Source organism: Phascolarctos cinereus, unplaced genomic scaffold (genome assembly GCF_003287225.1).
Source record: "Phascolarctos cinereus isolate Bilbo 61053 unplaced genomic scaffold, phaCin_HiC Scaffold_4;HRSCAF=312, whole genome shotgun sequence".
NCBI classification, from domain to species: domain Eukaryota; kingdom Metazoa; phylum Chordata; class Mammalia; order Diprotodontia; family Phascolarctidae; genus Phascolarctos; species Phascolarctos cinereus.
The window spans coordinates 268,844,319-268,869,390 of record NW_027555847.1 but is presented as its reverse complement, the minus strand read 5'-3'; the positions used below and the strand labels follow the sequence as shown (position 1 = coordinate 268,869,390).

At 36.6% G+C, this 25,072-nt stretch overlaps 1 protein-coding gene across 1 annotated transcript in view; it reads left to right on the top strand.

Moving 5' to 3' along the window:
* The window catches only part of TMEFF1 (transmembrane protein with EGF like and two follistatin like domains 1), a 147,636-nt gene that overhangs the window by 79,995 nt on the left and 42,569 nt on the right, over nt 1-25,072 (top strand). The window contains exons 5-6 of the mRNA XM_021004617.2: nt 15,474-15,570; nt 23,371-23,519. Coding sequence (XP_020860276.1) covers nt 15,474-15,570; nt 23,371-23,519 — 246 coding nt within the window. The remainder of the gene's footprint in view (nt 1-15,473; nt 15,571-23,370; nt 23,520-25,072) is intronic.

Below are 25,072 nucleotides of genomic sequence, written 5' to 3'. Positions count from 1 at the left end.
ATAACAATACAGTTCTCAAGGGTTGCAAGTCTCATATTCCCTTGTAGGGGTTTAAACACCCCCCCCCTTATTAACAACATATTGTATCCTTCTGTCCCATTTACCTTTTTAAGTCCTTCTTGAGTCCTGTACTTGAAGATCAAATTTTTTGTTGAGCTCTGGTCTTTTTATCAGGAAAGTTTGGAAGTCTCCTATTTCGTTGAATATCCACCTCCTCCCTTGAAAAATGATGCTCATTTTTGCTGGGTAATTGATCCTTGGCTGCATTCCAAGCTCCTTTGCCTTAGGAATATCATGTTCCATGCCCTGCGGTCTTTTAATGTAGAAGCTGTCCTGTGTAATCCTGACTGTGGTTCCATGATATTTAAATTCTTTCTTTCTGGCTGCTTGCAGCACCTTCTCTTTCATCTGGTAATTTTGGAATTTTGCTATTATATTTCTTGGCGTTGTCAATTTGGGATCTCTTTCAGGTGGTGATTGTGGATTCTTTCTATGGTTATTTTCCCTTCTGGTTCTAGGACTTCTGGGCAGTTTTCCTTTATGATTTCCTGAAAGATACTGTCCAGGCTCTTTTTTTCATCATGATTTTCAGGTAGTCCAATAATTTTTAAATTGTCTCTCCTGAGTCGATTTTCCAGGTCGGTTGTTTTACTGATGAGGTATTTTACATTTTCATCGATTTTTTCATTTTTTTGTTTCTGTTTGACTGATTCTTGCTCTCTCATAGAGACATTAGTTTCCATTTGTCCAATTCTAGTTTTTAACAGATTGTTTTCTTCTGTTAGTTTTTGTACTTCCTTCTTCAACTGGCCAATTGTGTTTTTTAGGGACTTGTTTCCTTCAGCATACTCTTCTGTTAGATTTTGTACTTCCTTCTTCAACTGGCCAATTGTGTTTTTTAGGGACTTGTTTTTTCAGTGTACTCTTCTGTTAGTTTTTGTCCTTCCTTCTTCAATTGGCCAATTGTGTTTTTTAGGGACTTGTTTTCTTCAGTGTATTTTTTTCCAATGGCCAATTGTATTTTTGAAGGACTCTTTACCTCTCTCATTTGACTATTAAAATCCTTCTTGAGCTCTTCTAAGAAGGCTTTTTGGGCTTCAGACCAGTTCATATTCCCTTTTGTTGTTGCAGATGTGGGTTTGTTGACAATGTTGTCCTCTTCAGAATTTCTGTCTTGATCTTCACTCTTCTCATAATATGAATCTATGGGATGTTTCTTTTTACTCATGGTGTTTCTTTATTCCCTGGCCTTTAAAGAGATTGAGCTCTCCTGCTGGGGAACAGAGGGTACTGACCCAATCTTCTTGTGTTGGGCGCCTAGGTCTTGGTCACTGGCTTTGTGTGTGGGGCCTCTTATGCTAGCAATTGGAGGCTGTAGGGTTTTGGCAGCTTACCTCGTGTTGGGCTGGAATCAGCAAGGCTGGAACTTTCAGGCAATTCTAGGTTGCCTGCTTTTCCTTTCCTTTAGCTTTCTTCAGCTCCTTTTAGATGGGTGCTGCAGGATGTTTATCTGCCTGGGGCCCCTGCAGTGTTGTCTCCCTCTTTCTGCTAATGCACCGGAGATTCCTTTGCAGTGGATGCCGAGACTCCTGGTGGTTTTCTGAGCTGGTTTCCACCGGTTCCTCCGCCCTCACTGAGGCACTTGGAGGTCCAGGTGTTGGTGTTTGCCTGCTCTACCACCTGGGGTTCAGGATCTATTCACAATTGGGGGCTTCAGGGCTCCTACAGCTCACCTGGTGTTGGGTTGGAATCAGCAAGGTCGGGGCTTTAGGTTGCTTTCTTCACCTCCTTTCTGATGAATGCCGCGGGATACTTTATCCGCCTGGGGCCCCTTGTTTTTGCTGAGGCACTGGGAGACCCGTTTGCTGGGCTACTGCACTGCTGCTGCTTGTCTTTCTTCTAGTTCAGGTGTTCCAGGGTTTGTTTGTTTTTCTGGGGTGATATTTTCTGGGTTTTCAGAGGTTGATAGGGGAGAGTGAGAGCGACTACCTTTTCACTCCGCCATCTTGGCTCCATAATACTTTCTTAATTCTAGACTCAACAAAACAATAGATCAAACCGTGGCTAGTAATGACTGCTGATTTCTGAATTTAACAATCGATTCTTGCAAGCTTGTTTGTTAGAGGTGGGTCCAACACACTCCTGGGAAGTAGGGGAAAGCTTATAAATACAAGTAAGACATAAAGATAAGTAATCCCCATCCTCAAGGAGTTTTCATTCTGTTGGAAGTGAAAGATAGATCCCAACTAGTCATGCTCCAAGGCAACATGTGATAGATAAATGCCTTATAAATGAGTAGTTCAAATAAGATACTTGTTCAGAGGAGAAAGAGATCGATTCTGACTGCGGGGATGAGGAAAAGGTTCAGGGAGGAAGTGGCTTTTGATCTGGGCTTTGAATGATAGAGAGGATTTCAATAGGCAGAGATGGGATGGAGGGAGTTCCTGTAGGAGGGAAAAACACCGGCATGGAAAATTTTCCTGTGGGAAAGTGTAAGCCTATTTCTGTTTGTACTGTGAACTTGGATAGCCTCAGTAAAAATAGCTGGCATTTAGGTAGCACTTTGCCAAATGCTTTCCTCACAACAGGTAGTGTGACTGTACCCAGAATCAAAGCATTTTAGAATGGGAAGGGATTTCACTGGCCATCTTAGCCCAGAACACACCTCAAAGGGAAGCTGCAATGTGGCATAATTGATAAATGTGCATGCGGCCTGTGCTTGAAGATTTTTCAGTGAGGGGAAGGGAACCTAGCCTCTCCATAGGTAGCCCAGTCCACTATGAACAACTTCAATTCTTAAGAAGTTTTTCTGTACATCGAGCTTAAATTTACTTCTTTGCAACTTCTGCTCATTGCTCCTTGTTCTGCCTTTTGCTTAATCTCTTTTCCACATGAAAGCCCCTTAACATACTTGAAGATAGTGATTATATCTTCTCTGAGATTTCTTTTCCAGACTAAACATCCCTAGTTCTTTCAACAGATCCTTATAAGGCATGAATTCAACCATTAAATAATAGGAACTTCGCAATAATAATGATAATTTTGTCATTGTCCTCATTTTACAGTCAAAGAAACTGAGGTTGAGAGAAATTAAATGACTTACTTAAAGTTATACAGTGGTCCAGATGTGGCTTAAACCCTAGACTTTTTATTAGGAACATTTCCACTAAACCTTACTGCCTTTCAAATTCCACTTCTGTTCACAGTGGTCATTGTTACCAATCCAGGCTTTTTTTTTTCTTTTTGAAGTGATCTGAGAGGGATGGTATATTAGGAATGAGAGCTAGAAAGACAGCAATGAAAAGGACTCAGTGTTCAATGCAATGACCAACCATAATTCTGAAGAACCAGTGATGAAGCATGCTACCTCCTGACTGGGAGGTGAAAATCTTAGGGTGCAGAATGAGGCATAAACTTTTTTGAACATGGCTTGACTATGTGTATGTATCACAAGGTTTTTATTTTTCTTTTTCCTCCCTTGGGATTAGGGGGAAGTGAGAGAGAGAGAAAATGAATTTTTGGTAAATTTTTAAAAATTAATTAAAAAAAGAAAAGGGGCACTTATCTTTATCTTCAAGAGATGGGAGACTTTGAAGGAAAGGAAATACTCTATTAACTGAGAAAGAAAATGAAAACGATCTTCCTCTCTACAAATGACATACTTTTTATAACTGGATTAATAAATTTAAATGTGTGGCCCTTATAGGAAAAAATCAGAAATAGTTTGGTAGCATTTGTAAATTTTAAAATAGACAATTGTCCAGTGGACATGGGGACCCCTAAGAGGATCCTACCTTAGAGTAGGCTCGAAACCCAGCCTCCATCAACCTCCGGTCTCCCTTTGTATCCTAATTGGTATCTACTTATGTTAATAGCCAGCAGTCCTTTACAGATATTCCCATTGTGCTCAACATTTTTAAAAAATGGTCCTAAATACCATTGTCACTAAAAGAAAGAAATGAGTCAAAATGCTAACAAGGGCATTTTTTTTTTTTTTTTGCTAAATACCAGGTTGGTTCAGATTATAACTAATGTTTCATGTGATATGGTGGAAAGAGGGCTTGATTTGGAGAGAGAGGATTTGGGCTTGAATCCTGTCTCTAACACTTACTGGTTGTGTGACCCTGGGCAAATCACTAAGCTCTCTGGGCCTCAGTTTCCTCCTCTGTAAAATGTGAGGCTTGGACTAGAGGCCTCTGAAGTCTTTTAAATTCTGAATCTCTCAGCCTATATTGATCTTGATCTATATTGATCTGACCCTACATAACCTGATCTCATCTTTACTCACTGAGTCTAGAAATAGCTTAATTACATGGTGTACTTAAACCATTTAAAATATTTCATTTTGGAAAATGTGAGCACAGAAAGCATGAGATAGCAATAATGAAGTAAGGTATCAGAGAAATGTGGATGTTATCGTATATATCCATGTTTCTTCCTTATAAATAGCCAGCACTGCATGCCATATAAGCCAAATATTTGACCCATTTAGCCACACCACAGAACAGACAGATAATGCCTTTTTAAAAAGATTCAACCAATATTTCTCATTCACAAATTGCTCCTAAATAATCTCTGATAGTATTTATGGGACAAGGTCCTTTAACTTCATTCCACCTCAGTACTTCCCAGTGAATATTAACCAATGCTCCAAGCTACGACCTCTGGTTAATACGTCTCAACCCCAAATAGGGCACAGCATGTTGTTTGCTCCATCCTAAACAAGTAATGATCAGGACAAAACCACTTACCCTTTCTTCTCTCTGTTTGGGTATACTGGGATAGATTCTGGGATAGATTCAATACCTTTCTGTTGTGGCACTACAGACAGAGGAAGCTGTTCTGTGCAATAAAACCACCATGGTTAGGTCATAGAGTTATCTTGTGAATTACATTAACAAGATGAGGTGGAACATCCCTCTTACGTAAGGACGTATTTTGAGAACAGGTCATTAGATAGATGATTTATGAGCACTTAGAAAGGGAAGTGGCAATCACTAGGAACCAACATGGGTTAATTACAAATAAGGAATGCCAGACTAACCTAATTTTTCCCTCTTTGGTGGGGTTAGGAGACTAGTAAGTTGGCATAATGCCATAGACATCATTTTGTGGACTTTAGCAAGCCCGGGGCATTGATGATCTGGAGTTCATCCAAAGGAATATCACCAGGATGGATAAAGAAATCAAAATTATGTCTTACAAAGTTGGGTTGTTGAAATGTGGGATGTTTACTTGGAGATGAAAAAAATCTGGATGACCACGATCATTATCTTCAAACATCTGAAGCATGTCACTAGGAAAAAGAAACAGACTTGACTACATGAATACAATGGGGAGATTTCAGCTCAGTATAAAGAGCTTCCCAACAATTCAATAAGAGAATTTGCCTTCTTCATTAAGAAGTGGTACTGGAAAATATAGCATTAATTTAATCCATTTTATAAAATCCAAGATCTTTATCAAAATGAAATTGTTTTCTGAGTAAAAAAAAAAGAAATAAAACCAACGTTCTTCCAGCTTAGTGGAAGCATATCCAACTTGAGAATATCGGCCTGGAAAAGCAGGTGGCCATGATGAAAACTGAAAAACTTTCATCTCACCCACAGGTAGAATACATTCCATAAGCTTTGCCTATTTCAGCAAATCCTTTGGGGAAATTTTCTTTTTTCTGATTATGAACAAACATCAACAAATATGAACATTTCTTTATATAAAGAACAGAAAAAAAAGGATTGTACATGAAATCATGAATATTTATAACATATACTTTGTTGATTCTTTTTACATGTTACATTTTATTATTTATACAAGAAATACAGTGAATTCAGCCTACTGTGAATGCTGGCTGAAGCTCTTAAGGCCTGAGTGGATGAACTGGATTTAAAAAGCAAATGGGGCCCAGCAATTCTTGGGCAAAGAAACAACATCTCTGTTGCTGCTGATTTTTCTCTTCTGGGTCCCATCAGTGGGCAACAATGAGAAAAACACAACAGTTATTTCTATGGTATTCAGTTTCTTGCTGACACTTCATAGTCATTGGAGATAATTTTAGGCTCCTTCTGTGTCCATTTTGATGACCAAAAGTGAGTAGTTGTCATCTGTTTTGACGAGTTTAGGGGAGGTTCTCTGTTAAATCTTGTACACATGCAGAAGCATGCTAGGTGACTTAGTGGATTGAGTTCTGGGCCTGGAATCAAAAAGACCTGAGTTCCAGTGTGGCCTCAGATACTTATTAACTGTGTGACCTTGAACAAGCCACTTAACTTCTGTTTGCCTCAGTTTCCAATTGTAAAATGGAGGTAATTTTAGTACCAACCTCCCAGGGTTGATGTGAGGAACAAATGAAAGGGTGTGAATAAAAGGCTAAAAGCCAGTGATCCAGATCTGGACTGGTTGAAGAGAGGAGGGGTAGAGGCATGGAACAGACCATTCCAATCATAACATTACTATATGGATCCCATTCCATTTCTTTCTCCAAATTCACTTTTTCTTTGCAAAGAAGGAGAGGCAACAAAGAGAAGAAAAGTAAAAGAGGCTATGATAGAGGAAAAAGCCTGATTAACAATCACGAATGTGAATGGAAGGGACTCATCCATAGAATGGAGAAAGGTAACAGATTGAGTTAGAAAGATGTTGTTTGTAAGAAGCCCACTTAAAACATGAAGATTCACGTGCAATTAAAATGAGAGGTTAAAGTAGAATTTATTGTTTCTCAGGTGAATCTAAAAAAGTGGGAATAGCAATCTTGATTTCAGAAAAGGCAATAGTAAAAATAGACCTGGTTAAAAAATAAAAAAGGAAGCTACATTGTGCTTAAAAGAACCATAGTGCATTCTCATCACTTAATATGTATGCAAAGAATGGCACACAATTTAAGTAATCAAAGGAAAAAACTGAACTACAGGGAATAATAGACAGCGAAAGCATTAATAGCTAGGAGCCTCTGTGTGCTCCTTTCACACCTAGACAAAAATAGCAAAAAAAAAAAAATAGAGATCAAGGACCTAAATGTAATTTGAGAAACATTAGAGATGAGAGCTCTCTTGATAATTAAATGGGATTTTAAAAAAAAACTTATATTTCTTAGCTTTGCTTAATTCCTTTACAAAAATCAACCATGTACTAGGGCATTAAAAAAACACACACATATACACACACATGCACAGAGAAAAGGAGAACTGTAAAACATATCACTTATTGACCACAACTCAATAAAAATTATAATCAACAAAGAGTATTTGAAGAAAGGAGTCAAACTTAAATGGAGGCAAAATCATAACATTCTAATTGTATAGATCAAAGAGCACATCAGAAAAATGAGGCTACATACCAAAACTTTTGGGAGGCAGCCAAAGCAGTCATTAAGGGAACATTTATATCTCTAAGAACTTTTTCAACAAAAAGAGAAAGAACAAATTAAAGACTTGGGCATGCAACTAAAAAAAACCCAAGAGCGTAAAAAACAAATTTAGACATATATAAATTCCAAAAAATCAAAGAGATAAAAATGAAAACAAAAATAAATTCACTGAATTGATAAATTAAACTAGAGACCTATTAAAAAAATAAACAAGTTATTTATTTGACAAAAAAGAGAAGAAAACCTAATTAACCAAATGAGAAAAAAGAGTATCCAGAAGTTATGAAGAAATAGAATTGTTAGAATTATTTTACCCAAATACACTAACAAAATGATCAGTAAAATGGATAATTACTTATAAAAATATAAATTAAAAGAACAAGAAATAGATCCTCAAACTCAGGGAAATTGAATAAGCTATAAGTGAGCTATTAAAGAAAAAAAGCTTAAGCCTAGATGAATTTATAAGTGAATTCTATCAGACATTGAAAGAACAGTTTCTTCGAGTATACTCTTTTTGTTTTGCAAAAATAGGAAAAGAAGGCATACTGTGAAACTCCTATGAGACAAGTATGGTACTAATGCCAAAATACTTGGGGAAAGATTTAGCATAGAATAAAAATTATAAATGAATATTCATTCGCTAATAAATATTAGTACAAAAATAGTAAAATAATAGCAAAGAGGCTATAGCAACACATCACAAAGATGTAACCAGGTTGGATTTATACTAGGAATGAAGCAGAGTTGGTTTGACATTGAGAATATTATAAACACAATAGGTTATATCAATAACGAAACAAAAGTCACATTAATATATTAATAGATGCAGAAGAAGCTTTTGACCAAATATATACCCCTTTATTTTTTACAAAAGCCCAAAAAGCATAAGAATAAATGAGTTGTCCTTAATATCATTAACAGTCTCTGAATAAAACCAAGACCTAGCATTGCTTGAGATGGAAAAAAACTAGAAACCTTTCCATTAAGATCAGTGGTAAAGCAAGATATCCATTGTTACTGATATTATTTGGTTGGTTGTTGACCTGTGTTCTTGAAGAGGACCAAAATGACATCACTATGTTTGGGTCAAGTTACAATGCATCTGACTGTGGCTGATCAAACCAATAGGACCTCAGAATGTTCTACTGCAGGTTAGGCACAAATAGTCTATGTGAACATTTGGGGTATATTCTCTAAACTTGTGCATCTCATGTTTCTTTTGAGCTATTTCAATTCTGCTTTGCTCATAGCCCCTTCTCTGATGAGAGCACGCCATGCTGGGTGGTCCTGTGCCAGTGTCTCCCCTGTCACACAATCAGTTCCAAAGTTCTTAAGAGAGACCTTGAGAGTGTCCTTGTATCGCTTCTTCTGACTATCATGTGAGTGCTTGCCCCATGTGAGTGCTCCATAAAATAGTCTTTTAGGCAAATGTACCTTAGGCATTTGAACAATGTGGCCAGCCCATTGTAGTTGTACTCTCATAAGGTATTATTTGATATAGGTTTGGTCATACAAGCTATTATAATAAGACAAGATAAAGGCATTTGGATGAAAAGTGTAGGCAAAGAAGAAACAAGATTATCACTATTAGCAAATGATGTGATGCTTCACTAAGAACCATAGATTCAACTAAGCTTAAGTGAAATAAAAACTTCAGTAAAGTAGCAAGATATAAAATAACCACCCAAAGATCATCAGCTAAAAAAAACCCAACAAGAACAGATTTTTAAAATTACATTCAAAATAGGGAATACATAAATACCTGGGATTCCACTGACCAAGACATACTCATGACTTGTAATAATAATAAAAATAACACATATATATGTATATATTGGAGGCTGCTAGGTAGCTCAGTGGATAGAGCTGGGCCAGGAGTCAGGAAGACCTGAGTTCAAATCCAGTCTCAGACATTTACTAGCTGTGTGACCCTAGACAAGTCAGTTAACCTCTATTTACCTTAATCCAATGGAGAAGGAAATGCTCCAGTATCCACTCCAGTATCTTTGCTAAAAAAAACCCTAGATGAGATCACAAGGAAATGTACATAACTGAAAATGACTGAACAACCAAATACTTATTTATTACAAAGGAATGACTCTAGGGTTGGAGATGGGAATTTGTGGTGTAGTGATAATATCCATACAGAGAAGAGGACAGCAAGAAGCTCGACAAGCAGGGAAATTTTGTTACTATTGTGGTAAATTTAAGATAATTTAAAGAACACGTACTTGGAGATTCAGAGCTTCATATATAATCCTTTCTTCTGATTTACTTGTATGTTGAAATGTTTGTTTGCTGACATTTTAAAAATTCATAACAAAAAGAAACTTTTTTAAAAAGAAAGCACACTGAACTTGCAGTTACAGAACTTGATCTCACATCCAACCTGTTACTTACCAGTGAAACTTTAACCTCTCTCATCCTCAGTTTCTTCATCCATAAAATGGATGCTTTAGATTAGATGACCTCTGAGATCTCTTCCAGCTTTAGGCCAGATACTAGATCTGTGTGTGTGTGTGTGTGTGTGTGTGTGTATGTGTGTAGATGTGTATGTGAAACATACATACACAATTCTGACAAAGTACCAGGTACTAAAGTACAAAACCAACCAGGGTTGGTTGGTGATTCTTCCTCTGATGCCTCTCTTTAGTGCTTTCCCTCCATCATCCTTTTAGGTGAACTTTCTTGGCCAGACTGGTTTATCCTCAACACATTCCTCTTTATAAAAAGATAAAAGAAATAGAGCAAAGGAATATAGGAAAAAGGAAGCCATTACAATTTTTAAAAATGAAATAATTTTAACAGCCCTATTATTTTTTAAAAAGAGTTAGTTTCTCAGAGTAATAAAATTGATAACTAATTTTTTAAAATGAGAAAAAAATCAATTACTAAAATTAATTAAGAGAAAGGAAAGTAAGACTGAAATAGAAGAATAAAGCCATCAGTCAGGTGGTCCTTGCTGTAAAAATAAGGCTGTTTTTCATGCATGGAATGGTAGTGGTGGCTAGGAGCTGTCTGTAGCTGAAGTTTGCTAGATCAACAGAGAAACTGAAGTTAGCACTGTGTGTCGTGGCTCTATCACTCATCACAGTTAGCAGATCCAGTTGTTTATCATTCTCTTTGTGCAACCTCATACCTGTTGGGATACCCAATTTATTAAAGTCTTGCCTAACCTCAGACCCTTGGATACCTTCACCACCACATTGCTGACCTGTTCTGGCATCTTAGGTGTACTTCCCTCCTCCTAGTTTTTGCTTAGTACCTCATAGTAACTGACTCTTACTCCAAGTGACCCACCTCTTGCTTATGCTTCCTCATTAACTGAAAGGCTACCATTGCAGACTGTCTCACACAGACCAGTCTGCTCTACTGGAATTGCTGCCCATAGCATGGTCAAATTGCTTCTTAATTATGCAAAATAAATTTTTTAATCTACTTGGCCCCCTAAAACACTCACAGAGGAATATACTCATAACTTAGAGAACCTAAATGAAATAAATATAAAATGAAAAAATGAATATAAAAAATGAAATAATATAAAATACTCAAACCACTTCAGCAGGAAATAGGCAACTTGGATAGAATGAGTTTTAGAGGAAGAATTAACAGTAACCCATATCTGAATAGTGAAACAGGTAGTGAAGGTACTAGTCACTTCACAAGTGCAGGTAGGTGCATTGTACAAGTAAAGAAAGTGAGGTTCCAAGAGATTAAGTGATCTGCCCATGATCAAATAAATATGTGAGCCAGGTTTGATACTGAGGTCTCCCTACATCCAGGTGCAGCACTCTATGCATTATGGCGTGCTGTAAAATTACTGCTCCTCTCTCCCCACATTATCTCGGCTAGATGAGTTCACAGGAAAAATGTGTAAATGTTCTTGGGATAAATAGTTCCTTTATTATACAGTGTTTCTAAACATAGGAAATGATGGCATTCTGTGCAATTCTTTTTACATGACAAATGTAATAATTATTCCAAAACCAGACAAAGACAACATTTAAATAGGAAATTACAGGCTTATAAATATAGATGCAAAAAATCATAAATAAAACTTTAGCAAACAGAATACAGCAATAGTAGCTGACATATGGTATTTTGAATACATTAACACATTTGATCCCTGCAAAACCGTGTTCAATCAATACTATCCTTACTTTAAAAATGGAAAACCTGAGGCCCAGAGAGCTTGAATAATAATAATAATAATAATAATAATAATAATAATAATAATACCTAGCATTTGTATAGTGCTTATTATGTGCCAGAGATAGTAAGCCAGACATGTAAACTTTACAATTACTGTCTCAGTTGATTGTCATGATAATTCTGGGAGGTAGAAGCTATTATCATTTCCATTTTACAGATGAGGAAGCGCAGGTAAACAGAAGTTAAGTGACTTGCCCATGGTCACACAGCTAGAAAATGTCTGAGGCCAGATTTGAACTCAACGTCTTCCTTATTCTAGGCCCAGTACTCTATTCACCATGCGACTTAACTGGTTAATGAATGACTTGCCCAAGGTCATACAGAGTCAAATTTGTTCCATGATTTCTCTTGACTCCCGGTAGTATTCTTTCTACCATACCATACTGTCTTAACACTGACCAATTAAGATGTGGCCAGAAATCCAAGAATAATTTAATATTAGTTAGTAAAAGGATTAATGTAACTCATTTTATCAGTAAAATAACAAAAATAATATGATCTTATCAATAAATGCAGAAAAGCACTTAATAAAAATTTATGATTTTTAGAAAAAAGTACCTTAAAAACAATAGAATTAGAGAGATTCTTTCTAAAGGTGACAAGAAACAAGAGCCAAACCAAGACCCAACATTAATTGCAATGGAGGAATATTAGAAGCATTCCAATTAAAGTCAATCGATTGATCAATCAATATTTATTAAGCATCTATCAATATTTATTAAGCATCTAGTATGTGCCAGGCACTGTGCTAAGCACTGGGGATACAAAAAGGAGGAAAAGACAGTCCCTGCCTTCAAATCAAGACAAAACAAAGATGACCACAGTTAACCGATTTTGTTTGACATCGTATTAGAAATTTCAAGAATAACAGCAAGTTGTGAAAAAAATATATCTTAGAAAGAAAAGCATTGACAAGGAAGAAATTAAGTACGTAAGAGATAGTATTGCAGTGTAGTATCATAGAGAGAATGCACTGTCCTCAGTCAGGAAGACCTGGGCTCAGGTCACATCTCTAACACATACTCATCAGGTGACCCTAGGAAGTCACTTAACCTCTGAGTGCTCCAAAGAATTAAGACTTTAAGTTGTAGGGTGGTTGCAGATCTCCATTTTACAAGAAATTTTATTCCCAGGAGTGCCCTGTACATGTCTTCACTGAAAGACATGAGTGCATACTTTGACAATCCAAGGAAATCAACAAAAACGAAGAGAGAATAAAGTAAATACACAAAAACCAATCATATTCTATATGCCAATTTTAAGAAACTGCTAGAAGAAATCATGGGGGTAAAAGAGTCCTTTTGTACAAATGCCAGTGAAATGAATCATTTGGGTATTTATCTATTAAAAGTCCCACAAGATATTTATAAAGAAACTATAAAACCTCCATGGCAAAAGTATAGATCACCTGAACAATTGGAGGAGGATTTCTGGCTCACAACTAGGAAGGTTTAATATAGTAAAGTTGTCATGACAGTAAAAGGCAATGGGTGTATGCGATAGATAAAGTGATAGCCTTAGAGTCAGTAAGACATGGGTTAAAATCCTTCCTCTCACATATACTGGACTTCCATGCTCCTGTAATGTAAGGAGAAAGAGAGGAAGGCCTTTGTCACATAGAGTGAACATGGTGGTCAGCTTATAGGAGGGCTTGGCCAAGAGTATCACTGGAGGATCAGGGAGATATGGGTTGTGAATTGAATTGCTGGTGAGGACTTCTAATGGATGAGATCAAAGATCCATTAAGGATTGAGTTTTTCAGTGACCATTTGCACATCAATTAGGCCCTCAGTGTTTCAAGCAATTCTGAGACTATTGGAGGCCAGCTGCCAATTTACATCAGTGGGAATGGGGGTGGAGAGAGTTTCCACATCCTAGTGAAATAATGTCTGAAATGAAAAAAAAAAAAACCAGGTGGTATATGTGGAAAGGTAATAGTTCTGTTTTGTCCAAATTGAGTTGGAGATCATTATCCAGGTAAAAATGCCCATTAGGCAGTTAGTCATCTGGGACTGTTCTAACTCAAGAGAGGAAGTAGGACTGGCTATAGAGATCTTCTGTAATAATAATATTGTAGAATACCACAGCCTCTGAAGAATTAAGGGTGAGGGTAAACCAAAGGACAGTGGAGAGGAACAGAGCTAACAAGATGAAAATTTTAAAATTTTGCATTTGCTTTTAAAAAAAAATCAACTGCACAGTTATAACATAGGGAGTCCCTTACTTAACCATAGTTCATGTGGAAAAAGACCTAAGAGTTTCAGTTAATTGCAAGATTAATATGAGCCCAGTGGTATGATATGGTTGCCAAAAATAAAAACAAAACAAAACCAAAAAACCCAGCATTAACTGACATGTAATGTCCAGGACAAGGGAAGTAATAATCTCTGATGTGCTCTGTACTGTTATTGTCAGACCATGTTTACATTCAGTTCCAATTGTTACATTTTCAGTGGAATTGTGATCAGATTGGCGAAGGGGTTGGAAACCATGCTACATGAGGATAAGTTGAAGGAGGTAGGGACATCTAGACTGAAAAAGAGAGGATTTGCTTGTTTGGGGGGAGAAGGTTGGAAGAAGGGATTGTTTTCTTCAAATATTTGAAGAATTGACAGAAAAAACAGCAATATGTAGCCTGTGTTGTGCCAAGGAGTGAAACTAAAACCAATGAACAAAAACTATAAGGAAGCATATTTTGGCTTAATATAAGGAAGATCTTTCTAAGAATTAAATCTGTTCAAAAAAGGACCTGAAAGTGTTCAGATGACTGCCCATCGGGGTTTTATCGGTGGGATTCCTGTACATCTAAGCTTCCTTCCAACTGCAAAATTCAAAGATTTTGTCATTTAACCATTAGTTAATGCCATTGCCACATTGCTAGTCTAGGCTAGTAATAATAATAATAATTCAATAACTCACATTTATTCAGGTTTACAAAACACTTTCTTCAAAGCAAATCCATGTGGGAGGTAGTATGAGTATTGTTATTCCTTTTTATAGGAGAGGAAACAGAGACACAGAGAAATTAAGTGCTTTGTCTAAGGTCACATATCTAGTATGTGTCAGAGAAAATACTTGAATTCAGGCTTTTTCCTGCTTATTCAGTGTTCTTTACATTATACAAAATACACTTCCCTCTAGAACTCTTCTGTGTAGCCCAAAATCTTTGAAGAGATTGGGGGTTCTTAGAACATCCAGAGATAACCCTTAAAACTATTTTCAGAGCAACCTAATTGGCCTCACTTTGGCCCAGACCTAAAGCCCTTCAGTTGCCTAGATTATGCAGTGGGGGGAAGGAGAGGAGAGAAGGCTATATAGTAGTTCTATGGTGCTAATTACAGTCCTGTTGAGTCCTTTCAGTCACGTCCAACTCTTCATGATCCCCATTTGGGGTTTTCTTGGCAAAGGTACTGGAGTGGTCTGCCATTTCCTTCTCCAGCTCATTTTATAGAGGAGGAAACTGAGGCAAACAAGGTTAAGTGACTTGTCCAGGGTCACACAGCTAGTAAATCTCTGAGGCCAGATTTGAACCCAGGAAAATGAGTCTTGCAGATTCCCAACCCATTGCTCAATCTACTGCACCACCTACCTACTCTGGGCAATAAATGTTCATGAATTTCCTTGCAAATATTGTCATGCTCCAGTCTGTGTCTGCCTAAGGGATTAGCCTGGTGGTGTCAGTTCATTTAGACCTCTCCAGGAATGCACTGTACAGAGTACTGACATTTGTTGAATTGAAAACGAGGTGAGGGGAAGGAGGGAGGAAGAGGAAGGTGTTTTGTCGAATTCTTATACGTAGATTTTGGAGACACTGAGCACTGAAAAGAGCTGATATAAAGCGTAATATGAAAGAGGGAGATTTTTGTTTGACGATGCAATTTTTCTTTTTAACCAGAGGAAGAAGGGTCAGGGGCAGAAGTTCACAGGAAACATTCCAAGTGTGGACCTTGCAAATATAAAGCTGAGTGTGACGAAGACGCAGAAAATGTCGGGTGAGTTGACTTAGAGAGATGGATTATCTTGCTTTTAAGACGAAGACAAAGAAAATTTTTTTAAAAACAACCTTTATTAGGTTTTTGCGACATATCACTCACTGCCTGGTTGTGAATATTTTATAGGTACTTTCTGTATTTATTGTATATCACTATTTTGCTTACATTTCTTCTAATTTCATTTTTTTAAATAAGCTAGAATTCACAGCTTATTTAAATTTCATTGTTAGATTAATGCACAATTAGCCTTCAATTAATAAAACATGGGGAACAATCATGATGGCGGTAGGACGGGTTTCACTTAATACCCTTCCCACCTTGGCTGTTGCATCAGAACACAGGTAACTAACTCTCTCTCCTGCCTCAGCAAGAATAATAACAAATCCAGAGAGTTTGGTCTATGCCATTCACATTGAACTTAGAAGCACTTAAAATTCATAGACTTGTGGATTTTCCACTTTTAAAAAATTTGATGTTTGGAATATAATGTTGTTTCATAGGCCAAGAAATCTACAGAAGTGTTTCCTGGTGTGGTCATAACTATAAATGGATAGACAAAAGTGCTGTTTGCCATGGTTCTCTCTCATTTCATTCTCTACTCTGTAGCAAAGTACTACTCATTTAATTGAAAAGCAGTCCTGGTGGGTATGTTTCAAAGCTTAGCACCCTACATTTGGGAATTTTAGAACATTTTGGGGAATTAGATTTGCTTTCCAGCCTTAAAAATTAGGATAAAATCAGGAGAAAAGGAAGAAAATGGGAGGGGTGGGGAGCAGAGGAAATCAGTTTCAATTGACGAACACTATAATAATTTATCTGTGTTTACGTATTCTTTAGATATAGAGGCAGTGTGTCCTAGTATGTTGGGTTCTGGGGTTGGAGTCCAGAAAACTTCAATACAGAATCCATCTCTAACAGTTACTAGCTGTGTGATCCTGGACAAGTCATTTAACCTCTGTGCACCTCTGGCAGCTCCCTAAGATTTATCTACCGAGTCCTAGAGGCGTTGCAATCTGTGTTGGCAGAAGGAATTCCCAGATCAGTGGCCCCCTGTGCTGATAAAAATCACTGATCCATCACCAATTATTTAGATGCTGAGAATTCATAGACATACTTAGATGGTTTTTGTAGATGTGTTTTGTATCGCATCAAGAAAGAGCTTTACTTACCAGGGTCATTGCTTTTAGAGCATCCTACAATTGTCCATAAACATAACCAGGAACAGAGATTTTAAAAAATAAATTTAAATAATAATTAAATTAAAAAATAAATTTAAAAAATAAAATAACTTTGTTATCCTTAACTTCAAAATAATGAATTTTTCATGTAGTATCCTCTTTAGAACACCGGAAGAAAAATATTAATTAGTTTTTCTTTCCTGGATTCCTGCAATACTAGGGTATCCATGAAAGAAAATGTTAGATAAGAAAATCCCTTCACTTAGTAGTGAAATGCACAGGCCACGCAAATATAATCTGGACAAAGACCCCACGGTAGAGCTGGACTACATCCCTAACATAGCATTCACAGATTTGCAGGTTAGGACTTCAGGGCAAAACCACTTGCAGGTTCTAGGGTGTTCTGTGGGCCCACACTCCTAATACTCATAAGTGCTCATGAGCACACCCATCAGTGTGATTACCTTTAACAGTCAGCCAGGACACACAATTAGCTCAAAGCAAAGGAATTTACTAAGATGACATACGAATGATAGTAGCTACAAAAGATTTCCTCTGTAATCCTGGACATGTTCTCCCACAAATACATACAACATTGGTGAGAAAAATGTGAAGTGTACCAGCAGGGAGAACACACGCTCAGGCACTCACATGTCTGGTGTTATAGGACTTCATTGTCCTTTCTCTTCTCCTGGGGTTCTGCTGTTTCCCATTCCTTGTGGCATCTTAATAGCTCATTACCTTTGTTATCTTCCCCTTATTTTCTGTGATTAGATCAACTGGGCTAGGGAGGGAGGAGGGAACCAATTTTCTCTTTCCCACATTAATAAATTAATTTTGAATGATTATAAATAATACTTATTATTTATGTATACATAATTATTATGAATGATTATAACAGGAGATAACAATCTTCTCAATTTTATATGCCAATTTAATACAGATGAAGAATTTACAAGGAATCCTGGTTCATGTAAAGTCACATAGCTATTTTAAATGTTTCCTCAATCATAGTATCAGAGATGTAGAGGGGAAAGAAACCTCCAAGATCTAGCCTCTTCATTTTATAGACCAGAAAAAGGAAACATTCAGAAGTTAAGTGAATTGCCCAGGGTTACAGGGTCACTAATAATTTGTCTGAGGCAGGATTTGAACTCTGGTCTTCTTGACATCAAGCCCATTAATATATACAGAGATACAAATATACTCAGAGAATAAAATCACAAATGAGGCACAAATGAGGTATTAATCCATTTATTCCTAAAAGGTGTTTTCATTGAGTGTTTTTGTTTTTATTTGTGTGTGTGTGTGTGTGTTTGTATGTGTACAGCTATGTATCTATCTACTATACCATCTATTTGCCTCAACGCTGAGTTTTTAAAATAAGTTTTTTTAAAAAAAATATTTGAATAATATCCTTTTATTGCTGTTTCTGTAATGCTTTGTATTCAACAGCTCCAGGGTGAAAAATAAAAATATTGGCAAGTCATTTTTACATCAATAATAGATATAGCTGAGAATCCATGAAGATTTTTGCGGCAGAGCAGGGTCCTGTTTTGAAGGTATACTAGTCTGTGAAGAGCTCAAGTCCCATGTAACTTTATTTAAATTGAAGATGTCCCCTTAGTCTGTTAGAATTACAAAAGGAGTTTGTTGATATAAAAACATCTAAAATAGAATTTCTAAATAAGGCATGGTTTAGGTAGGATAATAGGATTAAGATATAATTTAGAACTTTTAAAAACAAATTATGTGGAGAGAAATACTATATTTACAGAAAGTTTTCTACATCTGTATGTACCTAGAGTCACTCATTAATCCTTCTCTAAGAAAGAATTCTGTTTCCCATAAAAATTCCCAGCATACTCATTAACATGGTAGCAAGGGGCTCTTCTTCCCTTCCTCCCATTAATGTCATTAAATGCTCCACATCTGGTTGTTTAGTCCTATTTTTGCATTATTCCTCAATTTTAATGGGTTATTTGCTTTCTTCACATTTTTCCTGTCAACAGTAATACCAGTCTGCCTCACCTTCCTTTTCCTTTTTAATAAAATTTTGAAACATAATTTGCATTAGTATAGATATTTGGCAGTACATTCTTCTGTATGTCTTTCAAATTCACTTTTTATTTCTGCTGCTAAGTGGCTATTTCTGTGTCAGACCTAGTGGGATATTAACATAGTTCAATCTGAATGATTGGAGTGAGACTTCTGCATCAAAATTATTTCAATTTCTGAGTTATAACATGAAAATATTTGCCGAGATATCATTTAATAAAATAAACATCTCAAATGAACTAGGCAGAGGCAACAATGCCAGTTAGCCAAAACCAAATAACTTTAATTATTACATTAATTTTAAAATGACATTTGGTGAAAATCCTAGTGCCAAACACTTTCTGAACTAGAAATTTCACTTTAGTAAATAGGTCCTGGCTTATGAGGGTAGGCTGAAATGGGATAGAATCCCAAATTGCATCTTTTAGGTTCACTGAGGAGATAATGTGACTGTTAGCCCAGGAAGATAGACCCAGAAAGAATAAGAAAAAATAAATCATGCAAGACTACTATGCTGTCTATTCTTTTTCTTGTGAATTAGGTGTATTGGGTCATAGGATTTAGAGCTAGAAGGTATTAGAAAGGCAACCTGCTCATTTTACAAATGAGAAAATGGAGGCCCAAAGAGATGAAGGGATTTGTCCAAGGTCATATGGGTATCTGGATTTGAACTCGAGTCCTCTAACTAAAAATCTAGTATTCTTTTATAGATATGGAGATCCATAAATAAATAATAAACTTAATTCTACAATTTTTTCCATTTTCCTAAGTGCGTTCTAGTGCTGATGAGATCAGTTTCTACATGCTCATTACTGAAATCTCACCTTTTAATTGACTGGAATTTAGGATTTGCTCTGTTTTTCACGTCTTCCTTTGAATTCATTGTGTCACGTGGTGCTGATAACTATTTCTCGACAATAAAGATGTGTGTTTCTTGTTGTTATGATTTAGCAGGTCTTACTTTTTAAGAGCCTGGCCCACACGATTAGAAATAGAATATATATACATTTCAGCCTCAAGTACATCTCTGAATGAGATCAATAGCTTCATGAAAAAAGCTGCAGAGGCAGCTGAGGTGTGTAGAAATTAAGTGACTTGTCCAAGGTCATGCAGTTAGCAAACAGCAGAGCCAATAGTCACACATATTTCTTGACTCCATATTTAGTCATTTTCCCACTATATTTTACTGCCTCTGCTTGTAAAGTACAGTTAGTAAAGAGGTGATATCCAAGCATAGTTGTCAGCTAGATGCAACACATTTAACTCAAGGTATCTATAGTTTCAAATATTAGACATCAATGGTGCAAAATTATTGCTGCTATTGTTTTTCATTTTCTAGGCTCTAGTGTGGTTAAATATATACAGAGACACAAATAGACTCAGAGAGCAAAATCTTAGGCACGAATGAGATGTTGACCCATTTATTCCTAAAAGGTGTTTTCACTGAGGGTTTTTTTGGGGGGGGGTTGTGGGGGGATGTGTGTGTGCGTGCATGCATGTGTGCGTGTGTAGTGTGTAGGGATGATGGATTGGGGAGATGATTCAGAATCACATTAACTTTAAGGACTTTTCCAAATTTAAGATTTTTCTTCTATTATTATATCTTTTTTACTTTTCTCATGCTGTTCTCCTGCCTTAATACCATTTCCCCTCTGCCAAATCGTGTCCTTACCCTCCTTCATAATTCATCTTCATTTTGAAGCCTTCATACCTTTCCCCCTCCCCATATCTACCAACTCTCTTTTTTTCCTAAATTAAGTTCTATTGATGTCTTTTCTTCTTATATCACAGTCATTTTTGGATATCCCTCACATTCATCCTTCCATGGTCAATAAGCTTTTCCTTACAATAAAGAAAAAAAAAAGAGAAAGCAAAACTGATTGACACAATGATCACTTCTGACAGTTCATGCAACATTCCACTCCTCTCGTCCCCCACATCTCTACTGAAAAGAAGGAGGTGTTTCGTTATCTCTTCTCCAGGACTCTAGGCATGGTCATTATGATTACTCAGCATTTGGCAACATTACTCAGCATTTTCCTTCACATTATCATAGTCTTTGACACACAGACTTTCTCTGATCACTCCATTGCTTCAAGTTCCTCTGGGACCTTGAAATGTGTTTGTTTTGCACCTGTGTAGGGGTTGCTCTGCAAGTGTCTATTTTTATTTATTATTATTATTTTTTTTTTTAGGCAGTTGGGGTTAGGTGACTTGCCCAGAGTCACACAGCTAGTAAGTGTCAAGTGTTTGGTCTGAGGGTGGATTTGAACTCAGGTCCTCCTGACTTCAGGGCCGGTACTCTATCCATTTCGCCACCTAGCGGCCCCTAAATGTCTATTTTTTTAAACATACATTTTTGGTATCTTTTAAAATTGCCTAGATTTCCTCCTGTAGCCTTTTTCCCCTTCCAAATAACCATCCCTTATAAAAGAATTTTTTAAGAAAAAGAGAGGGAAAAATCAGCAAAATTGATCAACACATCAAAAAAATTTGACATTATATGCAATGTTCCACTCCCATGGACCCCACACCTTTGCAAAGGAATGGAAGGAGATGTCTTCTCATATCTCTTCTTTAGAACCAAGCTTGTTCTCTATAATTTTGCAAATTCATTTTTGATGGTTTTATGATTATTCTTTTCATTTCATTGTGCATATTTGGTTTTTTTGGTTCTGCTTTAGTTCATGTAAATCCTAATGTGCTTCTCTGTCATTTTTTATCTCAGTAATATTCTGTTACATTCATGTACTTCATTTTGTTTAGCCATTCTTAATCAATGGGCATCTGCTTTATTTCTAGTTCTTTGCTACCACAAAATAATGCTACTATAAATGTTTTGGTGTACATGGAACCTTTCTTTTTGTTAACGACCTTCTTGGGGTATTTGCCTGGCAATGGACTCTCTGGACATGGATATGGACATTTTAACCCCTTTATTTAACATAGTTCCAAATTGATTTCTAGAAGTGTTATACTAATTTATAGCTATACCAATATATTAATGCGTCCATCTTTCCATACAAATATTCTTTGAAGTATTTTATCAAGGTTTATATTCCCGACTAGAGTATAAGTATTTCACTAGGTGATGTTTCATATTTCTTTTTTATTCTTATCATAGTAGCCAGTAAAAGACAAGATAAAAGAGCTTTTCAACAAATGGTGTTGAATGATTCATGAAATTATTTAATTACTTTGATTGGCTGTGGACCTCGGGAAATTCCAGAGGAGATAACTGGTATAATTTTACCTGTACATGAAAGAAAGTTAGCAGCATATTCTCACCAGTAAGAAATTCTTCATAAGGCTTTCTTGTTTCTCAGTACTTTTCCCAGTGACATTGCCGATTCAATTCAACAAATATGTCTTAAGTGCCTCTTTTGGGCAATGTACTTGTTAGGCAGGAGGGAGCTACAAAAATCAATAGCACATAATCCATACCCTTATAGAATTATATTTGTAATCTAGTAAAAGGGATGAAAGAGATTCACAAATAATTATAATATATGACAATGCCTTGTATGTGGTAGGCACTTGAGAATATTTTTTATTGAATTGTTGAATAGAAAAGGCACAAACTACATTGGCACAGATGCAAGATTGTAGGAAGCATCATTTCTGAATGAAGAGAATTAGAGAAGATTTCATAGAAGGGATAGTATTGGAGCTGGGTCTTGGGTTTCAATAAATAGAGGTGATGGCTTGGGGGATGGGGTGGGAGAAGTGGAAGTAGGACGGGGCACTTCAGGTTTAGGAAATGGTATAAACCAAAGGCAAAATCAGGAAAGCCCAGGGCAAGGAATGGAAGGCTTTCAATTCGACTGGAACAGAGAGTACATGGTAAATAATGATGTGAAATAAGGCCACAAAGATAGGGTAGCATCAAATTGTATATGTCTTTGAATATTCAGTTAAGGAATTTGGGCTTTATTTGGTAAACAATATGGCTATTGAAGGGTTTGGAGTGGAAAAAAATGAAGTGACTAAATCAGTGCATTAGGAAGATCAAATCTATTAGCAGTGTCAGGAATAGACAGGGGAGATGGGGTGGCAAGAGACAGAAAGAAAACTTAGAAGGCTATTACAGTAGTCTAGCAGAGATATAAGTGGGCCCAGATGTAATAGCAATAATGAGAAGGAAGTGTGATGTAATAGAAAGAATACTAGATATAGAATCAGAGGTCCAAGGTTCAAATCCCAGTGATTTTTGGGCACGTTGTTTAGCCTCTCTAAGCCCCCAGTTCCTTCATCTGTAAAATGATGGATCAGATGATGTTTAAGATTCCTCTCTTTTCTAAATCGTGTGAATAGAAATGTGAGGCAAGACATTACAGAGATAGAAATGAGAGGACTTGGCAACAAATTAAATGTGGGAAGTAAGGCGGTGGGAGATATGAAACAATATTTTGATTATATCACCAGAAGTAACTATATATTTATATATGTGTGTGCGTGTGTATATGTATGTATGTATATGTGTGTGTATGTATGTTTCCAAATATCTTCTAATTTTATGGTTTCTTGTTTTAAGGATGAGCTAAGTTTGTATGTTTTTCATTAGGTGTGTGTGTAACATAGACTGCAGTGGGTACAGTTTTAATCCTGTCTGTGCTTCTGATGGGAGTTCCTACAACAACCCATGCTTTGTTCGAGAAGCATCATGTGTGAAACAGGAACAGATTGATATAAGACATCTTGGACATTGCACAGGTAAATTTTTATTTTATTTTTCTACCAAAATTCCTAAATAGTAACACATCTTTAATTCTATGCGCAACGTTGGATAATTTCCAAGAAAGAAAACGGAAACTTTTAATTCGTGTACCACTTCCTTATAGGAGCCAGGATTTTAGTTCATGGACATTTCTTTGTATTCTTATGGCTTTGTTATACTTTATGGATTTTATTCACTTACTTGTCAAGAGATAAGCTATTGCTTCTTGCTCATTTATTTATTGAGTAGGCTCTAATTGTTAGAAAATTCAGAGTTCTGAAAAACCCTAGCTCTGCCTTCTTTCATGGTTCAACTCAGGTGTCACATTCTCTGTAGAGGCTTCCCTGATCCCTGCTGCAGAAGGTTTCCTCTCCTTCCGCTAGTTTTCCTATGGTACTTTGTTTGGATCTCTGCTTTGCCTCCATCACACTTTGCCTTTTATTACTTTTATTCCCACTCCCTAACCGTCTTATAGATTGTAAATTCCTTTAAAAGAGCGGCTTAATTTTTAACCTTTATAATTCCTAGTCTAGTCAAATCTGTCAAGTTAGTTACACAGCATTTTCGTGTTTTGTATTTTTGTCATAGAATCATAGAGCTGGAGGGTACCTTAGAAATCATCCAGGGTAACTCCCTCATTTTACAGATTAAGAAACTGAGGGCCTGGGAGGAGTGACTGCTCAAGGGTGTCATTATTCCTGTTGTTTTATTATATTATTGTCACAGATGTTGTTATGAATCCAGAGTTTGGAATGTATTATTAAAAAAAAAACAGGGGCAGTTAGGTGGTGCAGTGGATAAGCTCCAGCCTTGGAGTCAGGAGGACCTGAGTTCAAATCCAGCCTCAGACCCTTAACACTTATTAGCTGTGTGACCCTGGGCAAGTCACTTAACCCCACTGCCTAGCCAAAAAGAAAAAAAACCATATTGGTTTGAGTTTAAAATGTAAAGGAATCTGTTTCTCCTTTTGAAAATCAATTTCTTTTAAAAACCTCCTTGTATTTTGTCTTTGTCTATATGCCCTAAGTCTTTACAAGAACACATTCATTTTTCCTTTGCCACATGAATAAGTTGTTTTGAAATATTCCATGCTGGCTAGAAGTTCCTGTAATTACTTAAACCTATGACCCTAAACATAGAGCTTTTCAAGAAACTAGTTAGAAGAGTCTCAGCTGGATGGAGTTCAGTCCTGAATTGAGATCCATAGATGTTTGAGGATTCCGTTTAGCTTGGAACCCCAAGTAGAAAAACTGTTTGACTTTGTTTTGTGGAGGGGGCAGGTTGTGAGGGAGAAGCCTTCCTCAGGTGATATGGGATGGAATGCAGTGCACAGGTGAAGAGGGTGGTTAAAGAGAGAGGAAGAGGAAGTGTTTGTTCTCTGCACAATTTGATAGACAAGTAATGAGCGCTCTCTCTGTTTTTTTCTAAGTGTAAGCAAACAACAATTCTGTTTGAGCAACAAACTTAAAGCTAATCGTACTTAAACATAGTTTAGTGCTGCAATCAAATAAAACTCACGAGTTAATCATGTACATTTAATGACAAGATT